We start from the raw sequence: 21,417 nt of genomic DNA, 5'->3' as shown, positions 1-21,417 counted from the left end.
TGAAGTACACTGCTGAAGTCGGAGCAGCAGGCGGGTCAGGAGAGGTCTGCGGCGCCATGTGGCTCACCTCTGGGGCAGGCGGGGATCAAACCCAAAGCTAAGTAGCTTTAGCTTCTTAGTGCTGTGCTTTAACTGGCTGCGCCACCAGGGAGGGCCCCACAAATTACTTTTAATGACTATCAGAGAGGAACATGTTGGTCTGTAGTCCAGAATAATTTATACAACTTAAAAGTTTTACACAATGTGTATTACTTTGCTTTAGAAAAATAAGTCTCAGAGCTGTAGAAATGCTGATCTGAGTGGGTATATCCCTAAGATAACTGAAGTAAAACCATTTGTTTGAAATTGTTTTGTCCAATTTTTTAATGTATACTGAATCAACTTCATAATTATTACAAAGATTACTATATTAATATATTTCTGAAATTGAGGGAACATCCAGTTTGTTCCCTTAGAAATCTATAATACAAACTTCCCATAAGTGAAATAGTTATAACTTTGCCTTTCCATATGACTATTCCTTCCTCAATTTAAGAAGGTTAATTTTCACCATAAACTAATTCCTCACTTTGAAGATTTCAGAATGTACCCTGAAAACTCACTACTGCCTTTTTTTTTTTAAGACTTATTTATTTATGCATACAAGAACTGGGGTATAGGTCAGAGGTGCAGGGAGTGGGAGAATTCACCAGAGACAGAGTGGGGAGCAGAACAGGTAGATTCACTGAAATACACTGCTGAGGGGAGCAGCAGGCAAGACAGATTAGGGCTGCTGGGCCCTGTGGGTTAGCTCCCTGGCCAGGGATTGAATTCGTGCTGTAGTGGCTGTGGACAGCTTCACAGTGCTGAGCTTTAACCCACTGCACCACTATGGAGGGCTCCATTACTGCCATTCTTTTTTTTTTTTAATTTTTAAATTTATTTTATAACAGTTTATTTTACATTTTTTACTTTTTTTTTTCATCTCAAAAAAATATGGAACGCTTCACGAATTTGCGTGTCATCCTTGCGCAGGGGCCATGCTAATCTTCTCTGCATTACTGCCATTCTTAAGTGCAATATCTATTCCTTGAAATCAGAGCATTAATGATGAAATGTCAGATATTTTAGTCAAATTTTCAAATTTCACACTTAAAGGAACTGAGGCTCAGAAAAGTTAATGGCACTGCCATGTTCATACAGCCAGTAGCAGAACCTGGATGAGAATACAGGTCACTTGATTCCCAATTTAATGTACTTAATTCCACTCTAACATTCACGTTCTTCTCGTAAAAAAAAAAAAAAAAAAAGTTATTGTGGGCTTAGTGTTTGCTAGGCTTTGAAATACTAGGATGAATAACTTTCCAGCATATTCCATTTATCTGTCTTATTTATTGGCTGCCTCCACAAGCATAATCTAAGTTCCACGAGGGAAGAGCTATGTGTCTTATTTTGTTTACCACTGCATAACCACTGCCTACCTAGGGAAGGATTAAACATTTGCTGAATGCATATGATGGGGCTGTTGTCACGGGGATTCAGATTTTATGTAATAGACAAGTTCACATTTATCAAACAATGTTGAAAGAAACTCATTAAAAAGTGAGGACACAATGTCCACAGAACCTCAAAGTTGAGGCAGCCTACGTAGAGGATGCAAGACCTGTCCGTGAGTTTGCCAGGAATACAAAGGAAGCAAGAGTATCCCAGCAGAAGAAACAGTATGATGCCAGGAAAGAGTAGTATGGCAACCCAGGAGGGCAGGACAGGAAGGAGGATGAAGGCTGACCTCCTCCAAGCGATCTGGCAGACACTCAGGTTTACTGTGAATAAGCAGTAAACTATTGGAAATGTGACCTAAATCTTGGGGGGAAAATTGCTACTGGGTTATAGACTTACTGGCTGAAACATGAAAAAAGTGAGTCACCCAATTCTGGAAACTATAACTAGGGTGCTCTGAAAATGTAAGTAGACTATTAAGAGTGTACTGCACCTAGAGTTCCTTCCCATATAACACACAACAGATCTGCACACACCCACTTGTCCATATGCTTGTGGAATTGCACCGGACACTGGTTAACACTTAGTGGGTAATGGCAGTAGTCTGGAGTTTCATTTCTGACCTCTAATCAGGGCTTTCTCTAGTCTTCTTAACATATAAACACAGCTAAGTAGTAACTATTTACATTTATGCACCTGTTGAATAAAAGTAACTGATTTTAAAGTCTACTCACCATTACTTCTGAGTGAAAAGGTGTGTGCTGTATCTCCAAGTCTAATGAGTTCTCCAGTAGAGTCTGTTTCTTCTCCATCCCAAGAGGGCCCCAGTGCCTCAGATGACAAGGAGTACCTGAAAAATTTCCCTCCTTCACAGTGGGTCAGGCCATACAACAGAGGACCCTTCCAGGATTTTCAATCCTGAAAGCTTCAAGCAGCCTCCCCATGGGTGTTCAGATTACTCAAGGCTACTCATAGAATAAAGGAGATTCCTTTCTGTGGTTCATCAGTTTTATTTTGAGTGATGGAAACTACTGTGAATAGCATCAAAGATTAAATGTATGGGAGAATGGATACAGAACTAGTAACACTGCTTACTCTAGGGATATGGGACTGAAGGGAAGTCTTGGTAGGGCATTAATTTTGCATTTAATATGCTGTACTGTTTCACTTTTACATGTGCTATTTTTTTTTTAAAAATCCAATAATGAAAAATAAAGTTGAGAAATTCATTTTATGGTATCCTTCTAGACACATTTTTCACAAAGTACTATATGTAAACATCAAGGCATGATTTTACTTTTCAGACCTTGACAAATAAGAATCAGCTATTCATTCAAGCTCTAGTTAGCAAGAAGTACAATCATACATACCAGGACATAACTAAAATGGCAAATATTAAGAATAGAGAACTTATAAAAGCAACTAAAGAAAAATGAAATCTATATAAAGGAACCCATTATAAGACATCTACAAATTTCTTGGCAAAAACCTTACATAGGTCAGGGGGTAAAGGTGGAGAGAGAAAAAACAAACCTTGCAAGTCAGAAGGAAATGGCATGATTTAAAGTGCTGAACATAAAGGGTTTCCAACTTAACATACTCTACCATGCTTGACTATCACACTGAATTGAAGGAGTGAGAAAGAACTTTATAAACAAAAATTAAGGGGATTCATCACCACTAAACTACCCTTGCAATACTTAAGGGACTTTTATAAAATGAAAACCCTATATATAAGCAGCAAGACACTGAAAATATAGTGTGGTAGGGGAGGAATGTAAAACTGCATTATTAGAATGAGTTCATGATTAATCTACCCTACAATTACATGTATTGATATAAGGTATCCCTTATAGATGAACTTCATGGTAACCCCAAAAGAAAAATCCATAAAAGGATTAAGAAATGGAAAATGGAATTTAAATGTAACAAAAAGAATTGACCAAAACACAAGAAAATAAAAGTACAAACTATGAAAACATCCCCAAAACCAAAAAATGACAATACTTATATTTCAGTAATTATCCTCAATTATTTTTAAAGATTAACTCATTTATGAATATAGAACTGGGCCAGAGGTGCAGGGGCGGTGAGCAGGTTCAGTAGAGACCGAGTGGGGAGCAGAAGGCAGGTGTCAGGGGAGGTCTGCCACACCATGTGGATCACCTGCGGGGCGGGGATTGAACTCACACTGAGGCAGCTGGCTTACTTGCAGTGTTGTGCTTTAACCCGCTGTGCCACCAGGGAGGGCCTTTTGTTTCCTTATATAGAGGTATAAGGAAACAAAACAGGTAAATAGACAAATAGTGGACTCTTACAACAGAACTGAGGTTACTAGAGGGAAGAAGATTGTGGGTCAGTGCTAAGATGGAGGGGACCCAGTTTTGTTTAATATTTAAAATAAATGAAAACAAAACAAAAACCAGTGATATCAATGACGGGGGGAGGAGTATGTATCGGTATTTTGTCTACGAGAGTACAAATTTTAAACTTTTAAGACTCTGACTCTAGCTTAAAGATCTTCTTGCTTTTTTACAACTTACAACTTTCTGTAAGGAACATAAACTAATGTGATGAACAAGGGAACAATTAAAAATAAGTGCTCAATGTTTTTATATAGCTGAAGGTGCTTAAAATTCGCTTGGAGACTTAAAATTTTCAAATTAGCTTTGCTTGTTTGTGCTGTCATTCTGGTATAATAATGTGCGAAAGAGTAACTTGTCTTGATTAAATTCACAGACACTGAGTCCTACCTCCCAAAAGAAGCTCTTTGCCATGGTGATGTGGAATCTTTAGTACTTTCTGGCACTTCCAAAGGTGCCCCTCTATGAGACTCTTTAAAAGCATGGTCACTTTCACCTGTTTAGAAAAGATAAAAACAATACCCCCCCCCAAAAAAAAATTAATATTATTTCTGTACAGGGGTGTGGTAGTAGTAAGGATAGCAAGATACTTTCAACTGCTCCTGTCAAACTGGGATTCTCAGGAAATGAAATTAAGAACCAAACCAGTAGGTAGTATACTTGGATAAGAGAACAAACACATCAGTGTTGCTTTAAAAGCAGGGCTCTAAAGTTGTATTAGCAATGTTTAATTTTTTAAATTAGATGATAAGCTCATTTATTATTCTTTATACCTCTCTTTGAGGTAGGATGACTAGGGTGTGGCTTCAGAAAAACAGGCTGTCATCCTACCTCAAGCTCCACAACCATCATGTCTTACCCAACTAAATCAGACCAAGGCTGAGATTAGATTTTCCTTGAGATGATCAATATTTTTCCTACCCCAGTACACACTTAGACCAGCAGCAGAAACTTGTTAGGGCAGTAATTTCAGGAGGAAAATGTAGGTGACACCTATGATTCAGATCAATATCTCTGGTTATTCCCATCTGTATTTCTAGAGATCTACTGTTCAAACAACCACCTTCATTTTTCTCTATTTCTGTATTTATCAAGCAACATTTAAATAGCATTCATTACTAGGTAATATGTATTCCAGCTAGGCGTGGTACTAAACTACACCTGCCTATTTCCTGAGCCTTCACTACCGTCATGAAAGGATTTCAGATGAGAAGCCACCAACTTATACAACAAGAGGCAGAAGTGAGCTGGATTCCATGGTCTGCCGTCAAAAATCTTTTCTTCAGTTCTGTCCTCTTTCCATTCCTACTCCCCTCTCCTCACTCAGGTCACATCATGGCTTCTCTAACTGGAATTAAGTACTTACATAGTAAAAGCTGCTGCTGTCATTATAACATTTCAAGTTAATCTTTTTTTTTTTAATAAAGAGATTTACTCATTTATACATACAAGAGCTGGAGTGTAGGCCAGTGGTGTGGGGGGAGGGAGAGGATTCACCAGAATCCACCAGCTGGGAGCAGAACAGGCAGATCTATTGAATTACATTGCTGAGGGGAGCAGTAGGGGGACAGGAGAGGTCTGCTGCGCCCTGTGGGTCAGCTCTCCAAACGGGATCAAACTAGTGTTGCAGTGGCTGCAGATAGCTTCACAGTACTGAGACTTAAGCTCATGCACAACCAGGAAGGCCCCTCAAATTAATCTTTTCACCAAAAAGTAGTTTCTACCTCTTGATGTGCTGTTAAAATGACTAAAAAGTGGCAGCTCTCCTACCCACCTCTGACTTTCTCCTTTTCCTTCCTTTTAAAATGTAGGGGAAAAATAAAAGACAAAGTCATAAAAGCATCCAAGTACCTACAGGTAGCCTTGAATTAGGTGAGTTTTATATGTAATCTACCTTAATTCTTTGATGTTCGTATTGTATGTATATATGGCTCTATCCTGACTTGAGTATAGATTTTCTTGAGAGCAAAAAACAGCTTTTACTATTCTCAGAGTACCTGGGCAATTAAAAGTTTGCAGTGTGGCATGCCTCACAATCTTCCTTACCAAATCTTGCTTACATACGTGTTTAAATTTTTAACAACAAAGATAAAAGAAACGAAGCTATCTCTAAATAGTTCAAGATTAATTTCAAATCTTAAAATCACAGCATAGATCTCACCATCAACAATGTGAGAATTAGCTTAACCAAAATTTTTATCCTTATTAATACTGGAATTTATGTTAATTGCTATTGCTGCTGAAAATGGTTTTTGGATAACTATTATTAGGAAGCTTATTCTTAAATGGATCATTTATTATTCTATCCATGATACACAACAGTATTTACTTAATCAATGTCAAATTATTAAGGTATATTGCTTTTTTTTTCCCCTCTCCCCCAAGATAAATAATATTTTAGTGAAAATCCTAATGTGCCTAACTCTATTATTTCCTTAGGATAAACTCCTAGAAACAGGATTTATTAAACCAAAGATTATAAATAGTTCTTATACACTCTAGTCCACTTTAAAAAACCATAGCCCTTTTAGAAAATACAGCACTGCTGGTTTTTACATTAGATGATTAAAAAGCATAAAATCAAAATTTCACACAACAAATTGTTACATTTGAGGAACTGGGATGAAGAGTAAAAATAAATAATACTCTATCGCAACTCTATGTATAGGCTGAAGAGAGAAACACACCATTTCTTTCTGATGCTTCAGACACATGTGAAATTTTTAGCAAAAATAGCAACTCTGATACATGAAATTTTGGAGTAAGGAATTTCATAAACAGAATAAAAATTTTAGCCAGAATTTGGCTATTATAGTTTTGGCTTTTTTTAAAAATATTTATTTACTTATTTATGTTTACAGAACTGGGGTACAGGCCAGAGGTGTGGTGGGTAAGAGGATTCACCAGAGGTAGAGCGGGGAGCAGAAGATTAAATCCACTGCTGAGGGGAGCAGTGGGCAGGTCAGGAGAGGTCTGCCTCTCCATGTGGGTCAGCTCCCTGGCAGTGGATTGAACTCATGCTACAGTGGCTTCGTTTAGCTTCATAATGCAGTGCTTTAACCCGATGCACCACCAGGGAGGGCCCTGAGCTATTATAGTTTTAAATAATTTATATGCGATATCCAAGATGAAAAAGGATATAATGATAGTATAGGGTAGTGTTTTTAAATACTCATAATAAGAACTGAAATTCAATTCACAAATTAGATATATTAATGACTTTATTTCCTAAGAAAAATAAGCAAAAAGATAAAAGGCAAAAAGAATATAAACCAAACCAATTTTCTTTCTTAACTTACTTTTCTCGTCAGATGTTTCACTGATGTGTTCTGTAAGATATTCGAGCAACCCATCAAATATTTCTAGTAGATTCTTAATAGATTCTTTATCTCCTCTCACTACATTTTCTCCTAAACAACAAATATTAAAACTATTAAAAAAATCTAGCCAAGACAGTAAGTATCACAATTTTGCAATGGATAGACCATTGTGAAAATACTGTTTGAGAATACAAGGATTAGAATCTAACCCAGGAGAAACAATGACATTACAAGTATTAAAAACACAATGTCTTTCTGCCTAATTATATTTGAACAAGGTGAGCAGTTCTTGAATATGGTGGTTGACAAGTCATTGGCATGATCCTTCCTTTTATCAAGAAGCAAAATAAGCGGACTTGAGAAAACAACCTCTGTAAATTTTGTACCAAAATGAAAAGCAGCCAAACGAAATTTACTAGCTCAAAGGAACAAAATGGCAGTATGTAGGATCCTACTTCTCATGTGATTTGTTGTGAATAGCAGGACAGTAATATAACAACAAAAACAAAATGTGTTGGGATATTTTCACCAGGAATCCTAATATTTTCTACATGTATTTTAATTCCTATTCATTTTGTATAGATTATCCCATTTTTCTGATTAAAAGTTATTATAGCTCTGCATCTTAAAATCCTTTTTAATCTCACCCCACCCCCAACCTCTCCAGGGTCAACTTGCAGCGCAGTTACACAAGAAGGCAATCTTTAGTCCCTAGCACAGTACCTGGTCCATGATAGAACTTTAACATGTGTCAGGTTGAAAGGGTAACAGGAATGAGTTGGTAAAAGCATGAAAATTTGACATGTTTAAAATCATCTAAAATGGACTCCAATCAACGTCAGGTATGAATGGAACTTAATTCTTTTGAGACACTTGGGTAGTCCTTTGGGAGACCATGCCTGGTGTGCTCATGAGTTCAAACCAGTATGGGAGAAGCAGAGTAGAAATCTGGTATTTGCGAGAATGGCCACTGCCACTTATAACTTCAGATATGACACCAAACAAACCTAAATCATAAATTTGATGTCTTACAATACAACTAGTAAAGACAAGACAATGTGTGGATTTTTTTTCTGTTTAAAACAACTAATCAAATCTTGTTTTTAGAGTGCATGTTTTTCTGGCTTAACAAGATACACAAGTATACACAAGGGTATACCCGGCAACTTCTCAGTTTCCAGGATGGGGAGCATACCCCACCAACCGAGCAACTAAGACTGCCTGCCAGAATGCAGGGCTTCACAATGCAGGAGAAACTGCTTGAAACAGCACATAAGAAGAAAAAAGTCACCTTACAGTTTACAGGAAGAGGTAAGTACTTTTGCAACTTTTCATTGGGGTGGGTGTGAGTTTTTGGGGAAAGCTCTGCATTAAAGAGTTCTTTAAGTAGGTAAAACCTTGCTACAGGATGATCGAAAAATATAGAATTGGTGCTACTCAGGTGATTAATTCTAACTAGCAAAAGCACAGTGCAATGTGGGATTATCTCTCAAGATGAACTATCTCTTAAAGAGATTGACCACATTTGATCTACTAGCATGGCAAGATATAGTTTTTGTAATAATTTGTTGTCAATATAAAAATGAAATGTAAATGATCTATCCTGATCAATATTTATCTCCTTTACTGTTAAAGCATAAGTAACATAAGCCTTCTTTTAGTGGTTTATGTATTTCAACTTTCCAAGATTCCCTCTGTTCATTGGCTTGAAATGGCTTGTTCATTAGTTTGTTCACTGTCCTTCTGCTTGCAGGCAACTGTTTACATATTCTCCCACCTTTATTTTTACAAATAACAACATACTTAGCACACTATCACTGTACCTGCACCATACTTATCACAATACATGCTCACAATACATACCGGAGATTGTTTCACTTATCTGAACACCATAGAGAGAGAATAAATTAATTCCTTACGACTGCAGAGTAGTTTCCCGTATGGGTCTATCATAATTTATTTAGTCTGTCTCTATTAATGAAACTTTAGGTATTTCTGATTTTTAGTTCCTATGAACAAGCAAAATGGTAGCTTTAAAATAAAGTAACAAACATACCTCAAGCTACCAACTAGGACACTACATTTCAGACCCACATCCATCACTGTTTGATTCCCCTGGGAATGCCTAAGGATGGCTGCCGTAGCTACACCAGGCAACGTGGCTTAGTCTTGCGAGTGGGTCTATTCCTTAAGTTAACCCGTTTAATGAATTAATGTACAGAATTCTACTTAACAAATTATATTAGTAAAATGAATAATTACCTAATATGTGAGACAAGCTGACCTGCAGATAATCCAAGGCCAGTGAATCGATTACTGCTTGTACATTGTGAGCTTCATCCTCTTGACTTCTAGGAATAGCTATGAGGTCTGTGGGAAAAAAAGCTAAATGACTTTGCATCTGTGATGGTCCAAGATTCCAGCTGTCTCTGACCAGGCTTCTGAGCACGCTTAAATGTTACAAAAATCATATCTGCTCCAACAGAATAGGCTATAAAGTATAAATAAAGTTAATAAAGCCTGAATTCCACATAGAATCTTATTAGTTGAATAAAAAGAAGATAACCAAGTCCCCAAATTCAAGGAGCTGCAAATACTCTAATAAGGAAGGCAAGATGTGAAGGCAAAGCCCATCAACTGTACACTGTTTTTCCACATGTGAGAAAAACCCTACAAACTGTGGGGAAAAGGAAAAGCTGTGAAAGGAAAAGTCTTGTATGTCCTGCTAAAGTAGCCTACAGAGAATTACTGGTCTAAAAGCTTTAAAAATCAGTATAGACCAGAATGCAGAATGATTTAGTATTAAATTAAATTTGGAATTTTTTCTCTGGAGTTGAGAAAGATGGCTATTTCAGTGTAGGATGAAAACGTTTTTTAAAAGACTGGTCTAATAACTACATATGTCTCTGAACTCGAAGTACTGGGACTAGTACCAAAGATACCAGCTAGAGTTCTTCTAATTCAGGAAGTGATGAGGGCACTGACTCATAGTAACAATGGGAAAGAAAAGAGACTATGTAGAGTTTACAGTATTTTAAACTCTATAGTATAAAAAAACCGGCACTGAGGAATCTAAGCATAAGGGCTGATGTATTTAATCAGGCATACAGCAAAACAATGTGATATCTCTGAAATAAAGGAACAAGCCCCAACTTATGACAGGACTATGAATTTTTGAACTTATTGGTAAACTATATTCATCTAGTTCTTATCACTACACTGGTTAAGTAACAGGACCCAACGATTTTCAGATCCAACTCAAGCTTAAAACCTTTGAAGGTACATTTACAGAAAAGGTGTGACTTTTACAAGGTTTTAGGCATGATTAAATAGTGATGACTAAACTCAGTCAAACTGATTTGATCATTAAGGTCAGTGTATGCAACCATTTAGGTAGAAACAAGATGCAGTCAAGAAGAAAACTGAGATTTTACAAATACCATCTGCTATATAAAGAGAGGCACTAGGAAATGTGGCCTCACGTGTGTTATTCCCACTTTTTAGTACCCTTACCTGGTACCTTTTCTCCCAAAATGGATTGATAAAGAGCAATGAAAACATTAGCATCACAGTCTTCTAGTTCACGTATTCTCAGGTTTATGTGACATTTCAAAAGAAGGTTATTAGCAATGGTTACCCACTCTGTTGGGAAAAAAGATCAGGCTTAAGTAGCATGATAAAAAGTGATGTACAACATACAATAAAAAACATGGTATGTACAACATACAACAAAAAATACACTGGGATTTAATTTCTTAAGATGACTTCCAGAGTGATACAACTTCAATGTAGTCAATACAAGCATGAAAATTCAGTTTTTACCTTTGCAACCTAAAGTCTTGATTTACCATCGTTCTTATTTTACAAGCCACGTAAGTGTTTTAACCACATTGACAAGTAAATGGGACTACTCAGTCATAAACAAGATAGTGGTAGTCCGAAGCCACTAGAAGCTAATGAATGTTGCTTCATATTCCCAATAGTACGGGCCATGTTTTCACCCAATTATCTTGTGCAACTAAGAGTTTCTCTGGTGTCCAAATAGATGGTGATTAACTTAGACTGAAGAACCGGAATGATGACAGCAACATTTGTTAGCTTCTAAGTTTGACGTATATGAAAGAAAATATAGGGAATAAATAAAGACGTGCCTAACTTCCGAACCACTACATCACCAATACAGTTGACACCCAGACATTTGGGGTTATTAAGAGCACTTCAGCGGTCTCGCGGTGAAAAGTAACTTAAAAAGCGTGCAACATCTGTTGCCTGATGACTGGCAATAAAAGGGAAAAGTTCTGTATTAGATTCCGTATACTCTGAACACATAGGTTGTGGGAACGGCTGCGTGTGTGTATTCCTGGCACATTCCCTCTCCCCAGAAACGAGAGGGAGAGGGGAGGAGAGAAAGAAACTCTTCCAGGCATCTGCTTTCCCTTCCCCCAGGACCTCCCCCGCAGCTGACCAAACCCTGACAACCGGCTTGAACGCTGTCTTGGAGGAAGGGTGAAGGCGTCCTGGGCAACCCCCTTAATTCGCTTAGCAAAAGCGATGCTAGACAAAGCCGGTAACTCTAGAGGGCACTGAAGAGAAAAATCCACCACCATTCTACTTTGGCAGGGTCACCAACACCTCTTCAGAGTGCCAGTCCCAAGAGTTCCACACAGAAGCAGGCGCCGCTCCGGGGTCCTTGGGAGAAACGCGTCCGGGGCAGAGTCCGCCCACCCAGTGGCAGCCGGGCGAGCTGCGGCTCTCCCCACCGCGCTCCCCTCTCCCCAAGTCCAACTCGCGCCCGACAGTCTCCCGGCCGACTGAGAGCCGGGCTCAGAGCCCCTCTCTAGGACACCCGCCCGCTGCCACGGGTGTCAGTGACGATCCCAGCAGCACCCAGACCCGCCGAGGCCGATCGGAGGCTCGGGGTAAAATGGGCAGGGACGTGGGGGTTGGACGGCTTCGGGCCACACAAACCGAGCCTCCAAGTGGAGACTCACCAGCCTCTGAGAAGGCCATGTCGCGGACGCCGGTCGCCGCCAGATGCCCAGCCGAGGGTGCTGGGTACGGTGTCCTGGATGGGCCGCGCCGCAGGGAGAGGGAAAGAGCGTAGCGCTAGGCGGGGGAAAGAAGGAGGACGTTAAAACGGCTTCTCGCCGCTGATTGGTCACCACAGGAGCACTTCCTTTCGCAGCACGTGCCTAGTCGGCCGTTTGCGGGCTTTAGACACCATTCTCCCCGGCAAGATCTCGCTAAGGGATTCTCAGGTCGGCGGGTTTGACAGTCGGGGTCTCCCGGCAGCCGTGGCCGCTCTCCCGGGGGCGTTAGCCCGGTACTTCCGGTGAGTAGTTCACTTCGTATTCCTCCGCCGACGCCAACTGGAGAAGTAGTGCGGCCGCTCACCCGGTGGGCGGGGGCAGCCACGTGACAACGCTAGGCCCCGCCTTCCCGTAGGGTTTGGCTTCGGGCGTGAGGGCTCTTTAGAGACGTAAACATCTCCGAGCGGGCAGAGTGGCTTGGCCTGTGTGGCCATTTTAACGCTTGGGCTGAACCTAGAAAAGGGTGGGTGGCTTCTTCGAAGTGTAAAAAGACGATTAAAAGGTAAAGTCGAGAGAGTAAACAGTGAGACATTCTCGGGGGTTGGGTCCAGCTTTGAAAGGGCAAAAACGGGCAACTCTGAGGGAGTGGCCGCGGGGGGAGGGGCAAGAACATGGCGGATTCCGGAACGCCGGCGGGAGTTGCGGCCCTAGCGCTGGGCGGGGTGATTAGGTCATAGAGCGGCTCCCAGCATCCTCTGCGGCGGAGGAGGCGGTCCAGGCTATAAAACCGGCTGCCGGGACTCGGCCGGCACCTCATTCATTTCCACCGGTCTCTTGTTGAGCAGCTCCGGCTCCTGTCATCGCGGTCCCTCCGCCTCTGCCGCCCCCGCAAGGCTTCGCTGTCGACGAAGCCTGCTGTAGCGACTCGTCGCACCCTATTCTCTCTACTTCGTTCCCCGCCAACCGCAATCATTGACGCCATGTCGGGTTATTCGAGTGACCGGGATCGCGGCCGGGATCGAGGGTGAGTGTGGGAACTGACCTGTCAGGCCCGGCGGGTGGGGGATGGGAGGCCGAGGAGGGTGGCGGCGGGGGGAGGGGCGCGGCGGGAGTTGGACTTTTTCGGTCTATTTTGGGGTTCTCTCGTCACAGATTTGTGGCATTTTGGCAATTTATTGAAAACTGACTGGAAGACTTTGCCCTGTGACGGGCCTTAAACGCCTTTTAATTTGGGAGGGGGCGTCGGCCCGGCGCTTTAGCAGCTGTTAGGGGAACGCCGAGCGTGTCGTGAGGGGAGGAAAGCGCGACGCGACGCTCCGAGAGGGACGAGGTCGCCGCTGTTCGGTGCGACCTTTGGGGACGGTGTTTTCGGGGTTCCGGGAATTCGGTGGGGGTCAAAGGGGCCGCTTCCGAAGCCAGGGCTGCAGCTGGGGCTGGAGGGTGTCGGGCGCCGCCGGAATCGCCATGTGGCTGAGCCGCGGGTACAAAATGCCGGCGTCGGACATGGCGGCGGCGCCTTTGTTACCCCGCCCGGCGGAGGAGCTCAAAATGGCAGCGTCGAGAAAATGTGGCGCAGAGAGAAATGCGAGACAAAGGGGGAAGCGCCGCCCCAGCGGGAACGCCGCCCGGCCGGCTCCGCCCGGGCCGGGACTCCTCCCCCGGTAGTCGCCAGCTCCTCCTTCTCTTTTTCTTTGCGTTATGTAATTTCGCTGTCTTGATCCGGAGCCCTTCAAGGGATCCCCCCAACTCGATCGGATTAGACGCCCCGAGACCCATCTTTCTCGTCCTCCACTGCCCGGGGTGTCCGTTATCCAGAAAGGCAAAGCTGCTTTGCTTGAAAACGGCTGATAAATAACGTCGTCGCTGACGCTCCTCCTCCCTCGTGTTGTTGTTTCAGACATTTAATTCTTAAACTCGTGGGAAAGGCTAGTTCCCACAAGCTGTTGTCTCTTGTATCTGAAGTAAGGGTGTTTGCGTTTCCAACCTGATAAATCCCGGGAGTTAGCGTCAGTAGGATGTACTTGAAACTGGGAGCTGGAGCGATACGGTGATAATTGTGGGTTTGAAGAGAGTGATGGTCGTTACCCACCCGGCGAGGCCTTACAGCGCCAAAAGTGTCGATTTTGTTTTTAACTGTGCAGAGGAAGTTACAGCTAAAATAATAGTTGAAAATGAAATACATATTTTTTTAATTTCAGGTTTGGTGCGCCTCGATTTGGAGGAAGTAGGGCAGGGCCCTTATCTGGAAAGAAGTTTGGAAACCCAGGGGAGAAACTAGTTAAAAAGAAGTGGAATCTTGATGAGCTGCCCAAATTTGAGAAGAATTTCTATCAAGAACACCCTGATTTGGCTAGACGCACAGCAGTAAGTAATTTTCTGTGGTGTTATCAGGTGATGACTTAGTAATGGCTTCTAACAAGTTAGAATCCGACCAGAAATGTCTTTGAAGTGACCAGATTTAGGGGATTCACCTTTTGACTTAGATGTATTACTTTTGGAAACTACTCTGAAATTTTTCTGCTTAGACTGGTCGGGTATAACACAGTAGTTGAGTTCTATGCAGTGTATATGCATCCAGATACTGAAACTGCTAGTTTGAAGTAGCTAGATAAAAATTTCGAAGCCTATTGGTTTTGTATTTAGCATAGAGGAGGTTATCATGAGACTTAATTAGATTTTTAAAATTTGCTTTGTAGCAAGAGGTGGAGACATACAGAAGAAGCAAGGAAGTTACAGTTAGAGGTCACAACTGTCCTAAGCCAGTTCTGAATTTTTATGAAGCAAATTTTCCTGGTAGGTACTAGTTTCTAGTCTTCTCTCTATTCTAAAACTTCCCCCACCTTCACATTTAATTTTCACCAAGTTGCTGTTTGTTGTTAATACAGCAAATGTCATGGATGTGATTGCAAGACAGAACTTTACAGAACCCACTGCTATTCAGGCTCAGGGATGGCCAGTTGCCCTAAGTGGATTGGATATGGTTGGAGTAGCACAGACTGGATCTGGGAAAACATTGTCTGTAAGTAATTGATGTGCTAGAGAAAATGATTGGGGTGGGAGGCATCTGGAAGTATTTTAGCTTAACTTCTGTTGTTTGCTTCCCTCTAAATAGTATTTGCTGCCTGCCATCGTCCATATCAATCACCAGCCATTCCTAGAGAGAGGTGATGGGCCTATTGTAAGTATTTTTAATTCTTGACCAGAAACTTTTGTGTATTAGTGTAATACATAGTGAGGAACAGCAGTAATTTTTGTGTAAAAATAAGTTTTTTTTTTTTTCATTCAATTTAACTGAAGACACAATTGCTTTAGGAATTGGGTGTAACACAAAGCTTAACATGAATCCAGGTCTTTGCTAAAAGCTGTTCTTTCTTTTCTTTTTAGTGCTTGGTGCTGGCACCAACTCGGGAACTGGCTCAACAGGTACAGCAAGTAGCTGCTGAATACTGCAGAGCATGTCGCTTGAAGTCTACTTGCATTTATGGTGGTGCCCCCAAGGGACCACAAATTCGTGATTTGGAGAGAGGCAAGTAACCAAAAGAAGGTTTTGTCTGTGGTGGTGCTGAAGATATTAGATGCAATAGTTAACATTTATGTTTTTTGAAGGTGTGGAGATCTGTATTGCAACACCTGGAAGACTGATTGACTTTTTAGAGTGTGGGAAAACCAATCTGAGAAGAACCACTTACCTTGTCCTTGATGAAGCCGATAGAATGCTTGACATGGGCTTTGAGCCCCAAATAAGAAAGATTGTGGATCAGATAAGAGTAAGTGCCCTCAAATAGGTTCTTTTATTAAACTTATTTCTAAGTTTGTTCTTAAATACAAGGCTTCATTACTATTTTTTAATCACATTTTTTAGCCTGATAGGCAAACCCTAATGTGGAGTGCAACTTGGCCAAAAGAAGTAAGACAGCTTGCTGAAGATTTCCTGAAAGATTATATTCACATAAACATTGGTGCACTGGAACTGAGTGCAAACCATAACATCCTTCAGATTGTGGATGTATGTCATGATGTGGAAAAGGATGAGAAGTAAGTTTTTATAAGCTTTCTGTGAGTCCTTAAAACAGCTAGCTCTTAAACAAATTGACGACTTGCTGTTTTATATGCTGTCTTAAAAAGTAACTTCCAGTTGGGTGGAATTTGAGTTAAATGGTTCATTTAAAATGAGACATTCCTTCTGAAAATTGTTTCTTGCTTCCCTCTTGAGATAATTGATCACTACCTTATTTGTGGTAGTCCCATAGAAAAAGGTCTATCCTTTGGTTTACTAAAGAATAAGGGTAGAATTGCTTGATAAATGATTAGGGAAATGTTTCTTTTGGCTGCTGTTAAATTGATGTTTGATTACAAATGCTTGGTTATAACAGCAGGTTTAAAATTTTTTTTTTTCCTTTAAGACTTATTCGCCTGATGGAAGAGATCATGAGTGAGAAGGAAAATAAAACCATTGTTTTTGTTGAAACCAAAAGAAGATGTGATGAACTTACTAGAAAAATGAGGAGAGATGGGTATGTAGGAGTGCGTCCATTGAGGCACCTGTATTATGGCTGTGTTTTAAAATACAAAACAGATTAGCAGTTTCATAGATAGAAATCAACTATAATACATTATTTTAGCTGAAATTGAAATTTCAGATTCCAAGGGATCAGGAATCAAATGACTGTTAGCTTTAATGTGTGAAGTTTTTTTAAGTATTAATCTACTAATAAAGTCTTTCTCATTTAGGTGGCCTGCCATGGGTATCCATGGTGACAAGAGTCAACAGGAACGTGACTGGGTTCTAAATGGTAAATATTTCAATGAAAGTTTTTCTTGAAACCTAGATTCCACTCAGATTAGTGATGATATATGTGTGTATATATGCTTTCTTTTGCAGAATTCAAACATGGAAAAGCTCCTATTCTGATTGCTACAGATGTGGCCTCCAGAGGGCTAGGTTAGTACAAACTCGCATTCATGGCTTGATTTCCCAGAAGATCTCCATATAATTTTTTAAAGAAAGTTTATTGCTTTCTTTAACCTCTGCGTTTTTTTTCTAAGTTTTTTTCATATAAAGGTGCAGTCTTTGTGGCAAGGCCTAGGCATGACAATCGGAGGACTCGAGGGGGATGGAGGACTAGTGATCGGCTGGCTGCTTCCAGTCGATTAGAGAGGTGAAAAGCTGAAAGTGTGCCAGTAATCTTCAAAAGGCAGAACATACCACCTCTGCCTCTGTAAACTGTTCTCTCCGGGGGAAAAAAATGGAAGTTATCCTCACAGTTCACTGCCGTGGTATTTCTTCTGTCCCATGCTTTGCATGACTGCCATGGTACAGCATTGTTTCAAACTGTTTACTGTGATCTGTGGGTCTTTGAGTTTCAGTGAGTTTGCTGAAATGTCGAAGAAATATTTCCAAACTTCAATGTTCAATGAAATTTTTGTTCAAGTTTGAAAAGGAGAGAGCAGCTTTAAAAGGTACTAAAGCCTTTTACAAATTGGTGAGTACTGGCACATGAGATCTAGAGCAGGAGCAACTTCTCACACTTAGTCAGTGGGAAAAGAAAAGCAGTGCTTTGAAAGTTCCTCCCTCACCTACACAGTAGTCGTCATGTCGAGACCTGCCAGAGAGAGACACATTCTCAAGTGAATCCTGGCTTCTTGGAAGCGCTTGCCTAGACGAGACACAGTGCATAAAAACAACTTTTGGGGGACAGGTATGTTTTTCTTGCAGCTGCAGTTGTAAGGTCTTGGCAAGACAAGCAGTGTGGCCAGAATTTTGAACTTCTGATGAGTGTGTAAATGCAAAGGACCATGTACATTTTTGTTTAAAGGTCCTCAAAATGAGCACATGAAGAGGTTGCTGTGAACCTTTAAGTGGCCCTACTGCACAGAAGCATTCAGATGTCACTTGATGATCTGTAAGGGGACTTGCTGATGGGACTATGCCAGGAATACATGTTCCTTTTGTTAGGCTCTTTCATTGGGAGGGTAATGAGACATACAGATGACATGTGCTTTTTTTCTTTTTTTCTTTTTTTTTTTTCCCCCTTCCCTTTTTCTCTCAACCTCAATGGTAATCCTACAGGGAATGGATAACCATTTTAACTGTTTTTTGCAGCCCGTACCTTCTTGGGAATACAATTGTCTAACTTTTTATTTTTGGTCTGGCTGTTGTGGTGTGCAAAACTCCGTACATTGCTATTTTGCCACACTGCAACACCTTACAGATGTGGAAGATGTGAAATTTGTCATCAATTATGACTACCCTAACTCCTCAGAGGATTATATTCATCGAATTGGAAGAACTGCTCGCAGTACCAAAACAGGCACAGCATACACTTTCTTTACACCTAATAACATAAAGCAAGTGAGCGACCTTATCTCTGTGCTTCGTGAAGCTAATCAAGCAATTAATCCCAAGTTGCTTCAGTTGGTCGAAGACAGAGGTTCAGGTAAGACCAACCTTCCATAAGAGATGTTGGTTTCTTTGGGGTCACATTGTCATCTGTTTTAAAATGGGATTGGTGTGCAGGTGAAGTTTTTTTAATATGCAACTATTTGAGAGAACAGTTTACGGCTATAATGAATAACCCTACCTGATTCCTTCCATGTTAATAATTTGTACCATAGAAATAATCAATCTGCAATTTTTTTTCTTTTTTTGACAGGTCGTTCCAGGGGTAGAGGAGGCATGAAGGATGACCGCCGGGACAGATACTCTGCGGGCAAAAGGGGTGGATTTAATACTTTTAGAGACAGGGAAAATTATGACCGAGGTTACTCTAGTCTGCTTAAGAGAGATTTTGGGGCAAAAACTCAGAATGGTGTTTACAGTGCTGCAAATTACACCAATGGGAGTTTTGGAAGTAATTTTGTGTCTGCTGGTATACAGACCAGTTTTAGGACTGGTAACCCAACAGGGACTTACCAGAATGGTTATGATAGCACTCAGCAATATGGAAGTAACGTTCCAAATATGCACAATGGTATGAACCAACAGGCATATGCATATCCTGCTACTGCAGCTGCGCCTATGATTGGTTATCCAATGCCAACAGGATATTCCCAATAAGACTTAAGTATATGTAAATGTCTGTTTTTCATAATTGCTCTTTATATTGTGTGTTATCAGACAAGATAGTTATTTAAGAAACATGGGAAATGCAGAAATGACTGCAGTGCAGCAGTAATTATGGTGCACTTTTTCGCTATTTAAGTTGGATATTTCTCTACATTCCTGAAACAATTTTTAGGTTTTTTTTGTACTAGAAAATGCAGGCAGTGTTTTCACAAAAGTAAATGTACAGTGATTTGAAATACAATAAATGAAGGCAATGCATGGCCTTCCAATAAAAAATATTTGAAGACTGAATTAAGTGGAAATTGTACTTTATTTTACATATGTCATGTAAAACCTTGCATAGATGGTCTGTTCCTTGATCCTAACTAAATTGACTACTCCTTTTACGTGCTTTAATTTTGGGACGTGGGAGATCAGAAGGTCCTTAAAAAATCTATTCATAAAGTGGGATTGATAACAGGTAAATATTTAAGTTGCATAAAGACTTTGTGTCAGTACCTCCCCAACACCAGGTGAGTCCTTGGTATCCTGTTGTGTTAGCAGAATTGGTGAAATGAGTTAATAGTGAAATAGTTGACAGGAAATAACTGTAAAGTTCTACCCTGAAGCTGCTGTACAAAGATATGATTGTTCCTTTTGCAAAACCCATAATTTGAAAAGCTTCAGAACTTGCTTTTTCAGAGATTCTATTCATGCTCTTGGCTCTATTGAGAAGAGCAATTAAGTTGGACAAAACTAACACAGACGTAACCTTTCAAGATGATTTGGCCAAGCGCAAAATTTGAATTTTTCAGTATTCAAATGCAGGTTATATGTAGTTTCTAGTTTTAACAAGCTTCCTGCGACTAACTGTGGTCATAGTGGGGGTCAGGAATGTCTTTCCATTAATGCAGGGAATTTTAAAGGATAAAAGACTTTAAGATCTGTTCACATTCAAGTGGACTCAAGAAAAATGGTTGATGGTTAATCGAGAGCATGGATAACCAGAAAGCACAGTGACTACAGTACAAGCCATCCTGTTGGGAGCAACAGGAGCCTATTGCTAGAAAGATCCAGGGAGTGGCTCTAAAAATTTAATTTTGGCTTACCAGCCTTTCTAAATCTTTTGTTTGAATCTGTAGAAATAGGTCTGAATGTCTTCCCAGAGAGTTTGATATGGTATGTTGACTTTTTTGTTAGGAGAGTGGAGGTCTTTATGAGGCTTCATTTAAATTCTAATTGAACTGAGGCTTTAATTTGGTGTTAATGCCTTATCTCTAAGATGTAAAACCAGTTCGGTGGGTTTTATGGGAGTGGTATTTCCAGGACTAATACATTGAAAACTGGCTCAGCTTCTAGTTACTGAGTTGTTTTCAATAGCATGGTTAGTCAAATTCATTATGACATAATTTATAAGAAGCTTTTGGGGTAGATTGGAGCATTTATTACATATTTTACTGTTTAATGTCTTAACGTGGGCCTTTTAATTTGTAAACACTGAAAATGATTGTGGGGCTGTGGAAAAAACATTTACCTTATTTACCTTTGAAAGACAGTCCACTTTTTAGCATGTGTGTTGTGTCCAGCCTGTGGTTGTCCTAACTAATAAATGTGATTTTTTCTCCCCATTCTCTCCTTTATTTATTTGCGTGGAGGCCTCTTCCCTGGTGTGCAGGGCCCACTTTTGAGGTTAATTGCTTTTCAGCAGTACTTTTTCTAGTTTATGGTTATTCAAACTTGCACACATGCCTGCAAAATAATTTCTTTCCTAAACTTGACCATATTCAAATACTTCCTTTATAAACTACACTGTTGGTAGTGGAGTGCACTTGTTCATTTCACCTGGGTTCGTCTCAAAGTTAGCCACTTCAGGAAGCTGGAAGTGCAGGGACCAGTTGGCTTTGGAATCGGACTGCATTTTCTCAGCCTGAGCTGTATACCGATTTTCCACTGTTCAGCAAAATTTTCTTAAGGGTTCGAAGACTTAGATTTTCATACGCCTGCTAGGGAACCCCGAATCTCTCAAACCAAAATTTTGCTGCATGTCTTTACTCCTTAGAGTAGAAAAATGTGCGTGTCCCTCGGTGGCATTTAACTGGCAACCAATCTTTACCATCCCCCAGTCAGCGCCCGCGCTCCCCTTTCCTACGGGAGGCAGACGCTGGCGTTGACATTGACCG

General features: G+C 40.6%; 2 protein-coding genes across 2 annotated transcripts in view; one reads left to right on the top strand and one right to left on the bottom strand.

The window, feature by feature from the left end:
• Nucleotides 1–12,484, bottom strand: part of CEP95 (centrosomal protein 95kDa) — a 23,792-nt gene extending 11,308 nt beyond the window's left edge. Inside the window, exons 1-6 of the mRNA XM_004693349.2 lie at nucleotides 12,154–12,484; nucleotides 10,676–10,804; nucleotides 9,425–9,532; nucleotides 7,142–7,252; nucleotides 4,233–4,338; nucleotides 2,214–2,329 (exon numbers count right to left, since the gene is read on the bottom strand). Coding sequence (XP_004693406.1) covers nucleotides 2,214–2,329; nucleotides 4,233–4,338; nucleotides 7,142–7,252; nucleotides 9,425–9,532; nucleotides 10,676–10,804; nucleotides 12,154–12,172 — 589 coding nt within the window. The 5' untranslated portion in view covers nucleotides 12,173–12,484. The remainder of the gene's footprint in view (nucleotides 1–2,213; nucleotides 2,330–4,232; nucleotides 4,339–7,141; nucleotides 7,253–9,424; nucleotides 9,533–10,675; nucleotides 10,805–12,153) is intronic.
• Nucleotides 12,485–12,668: 184 nt separating this feature from the next.
• On the top strand, nucleotides 12,669–20,863 carry DDX5 (DEAD (Asp-Glu-Ala-Asp) box helicase 5). The gene is made up of 14 exons (XM_004693442.2): nucleotides 12,669–12,754; nucleotides 13,038–13,216; nucleotides 14,391–14,556; nucleotides 14,889–14,985; nucleotides 15,078–15,211; nucleotides 15,305–15,370; nucleotides 15,577–15,718; nucleotides 15,799–15,959; nucleotides 16,055–16,227; nucleotides 16,596–16,706; nucleotides 16,924–16,985; nucleotides 17,075–17,134; nucleotides 18,405–18,629; nucleotides 18,846–20,863. The coding sequence occupies exons 2-14, from the start codon at nucleotides 13,173–13,175 to the stop codon at nucleotides 19,247–19,249; spliced, it is 1,845 nt and encodes a 614-aa protein (XP_004693499.1). The 5' UTR covers nucleotides 12,669–12,754; nucleotides 13,038–13,172; the 3' UTR covers nucleotides 19,250–20,863.
• The last annotated feature ends 554 nt before the right edge of the window (nucleotides 20,864–21,417 follow it).

Source organism: Condylura cristata, unplaced genomic scaffold, assembly GCF_000260355.1.
Source record: "Condylura cristata isolate star-nosed mole 26May11 unplaced genomic scaffold, ConCri1.0 scaffold00038, whole genome shotgun sequence".
NCBI classification, from domain to species: Eukaryota; Metazoa; Chordata; class Mammalia; order Eulipotyphla; family Talpidae; genus Condylura; species Condylura cristata.
This window is presented reverse-complemented; position numbering and strand designations above follow the sequence as displayed.

Bases quoted from the DNA above. Each gene is read 5' to 3' on its own strand.
- DDX5 (XM_004693442.2), top strand. From the start codon at position 13,173: ATGTCGGGTTATTCGAGTGACCGGGATCGCGGCCGGGATCGAGG. The intron at 15,719-15,798 runs GCAAGTAACCAA...TGTTTTTTGAAG, and splicing joins AATTCGTGATTTGGAGAGAG to GTGTGGAGATCTGTATTGCA. The intron at 16,986-17,074 runs GTAAATATTTCA...TTTCTTTTGCAG, and splicing joins ACGTGACTGGGTTCTAAATG to AATTCAAACATGGAAAAGCT.